This window comes from Microtus ochrogaster, unplaced genomic scaffold, assembly GCF_000317375.1.
Source record: "Microtus ochrogaster isolate Prairie Vole_2 unplaced genomic scaffold, MicOch1.0 UNK5437, whole genome shotgun sequence".
Classification (NCBI taxonomy): Eukaryota; Metazoa; Chordata; class Mammalia; order Rodentia; family Cricetidae; genus Microtus; species Microtus ochrogaster.
The window spans coordinates 1-1127 of record NW_004954530.1 but is presented as its reverse complement, the minus strand read 5'-3'; the positions used below and the strand labels follow the sequence as shown (position 1 = coordinate 1127).

Sequence of the window (1127 nt, the reverse complement as noted above, 5' to 3'; positions counted from 1 at the left end):
GCAATGTAAAGAGATCATGAACAGCAACATCACTAGGGAAACCGTGTGCTCATACTACACAGCAGCAGAAACATATGGACTGAAATCTGTAAAGACACGCTGCTTTGACTGGCTTCTCTGCCACTTGATGACCCACCCAAGTGTTGAACTTTATAGGGAAATTGATACAAAGCTCATGTATCGTCTTATTTGTTCAGCTGATTTACTAGTTCTGCAAAAGGAAATGGACATCTACACCACCCTGAAAGAGTGGCTATTTCTTTGTCTTAATCCGTCCTGGAAAGGTCCGGTGAAGGAGATCTTAGTTAATGCCAACAGGTGGCTTTCCAAGCACATGGAACGCGTTGATAGCATCAGTTTTCTTGAAAGTGAAGAAGGACTAATATATCAACGGGTTTTTAAAAAACTGAGGTTCCAACATATCATCTGTGATGTAGGTGACACAGCTACTCTGGAACGAGATCGTCTAATACCTTTAGAATGGCTGGCACCCATTTATAAACGGCAATGGCTGGCTTTGCTTCAAGAACAAGAACACATGGAAATAGGGCCACGAATCATCAGTGAAGAACTCGAAGACTGCTGCATGAGATGCGGTACAATGATTCGCAGAGATGGTAAATACTCCTGGAAGTGGTCAGATGTTAGGTTTAGTTTCCCTATAACAGTCACCTTTACCAACCGTCACATCATTTTTAGGGAAAGTCGTCAGCAGTATGATGGATGTTGGTTAAAACATGTACGATACATAGTGTTCAAAATAACTTTGGTATGTTTTGATTCCAACGGGAGAGTAACATTCAGTCAAACAACTGGTCACAAAATTGTTACCTTCGAACATAACGAGGAACAAATTGTAATGAAGTTAGATGGCGTAGTTTTAAGCTTCCCCCTGTGTATATTCTTCAATTTTCTGTTTTAATCATCAGAAAATACAGAACATGTGTGATCTTGTCAATTATTAGACCATAGGAGCAGCTTACAAACATTGATTGATTCATTAACTCGAAGGCTGTGCTGTAAATGTAGTTAAGATGACCGACAACAAAATGAAAATTCTTAGGAGTCTAGCACCACCACAGAGGACTCAATTCCATCTGCACTTTATTTTAATACATTTCTGAAGA

General features: G+C 39.8%; 1 protein-coding gene across 1 annotated transcript; it reads left to right on the top strand.

Moving 5' to 3' along the window:
• The first annotated feature begins 16 nt into the window (after positions 1-16).
• Positions 17-1096, top strand: LOC101993525 (germ cell-less protein-like 2). Its single transcript, XM_005372418.3, has one exon. The coding sequence runs from the start codon at positions 17-19 to the stop codon at positions 920-922; it is 906 nt and encodes a 301-aa protein (XP_005372475.1). The 3' UTR covers positions 923-1096.
• The last annotated feature ends 31 nt before the right edge of the window (positions 1097-1127 follow it).

Coding starts and splice junctions, on each gene's coding strand:
- LOC101993525 (XM_005372418.3), top strand. CDS start 17: ATGAACAGCAACATCACTAGGGAAACCGTGTGCTCATACTACACAGCA.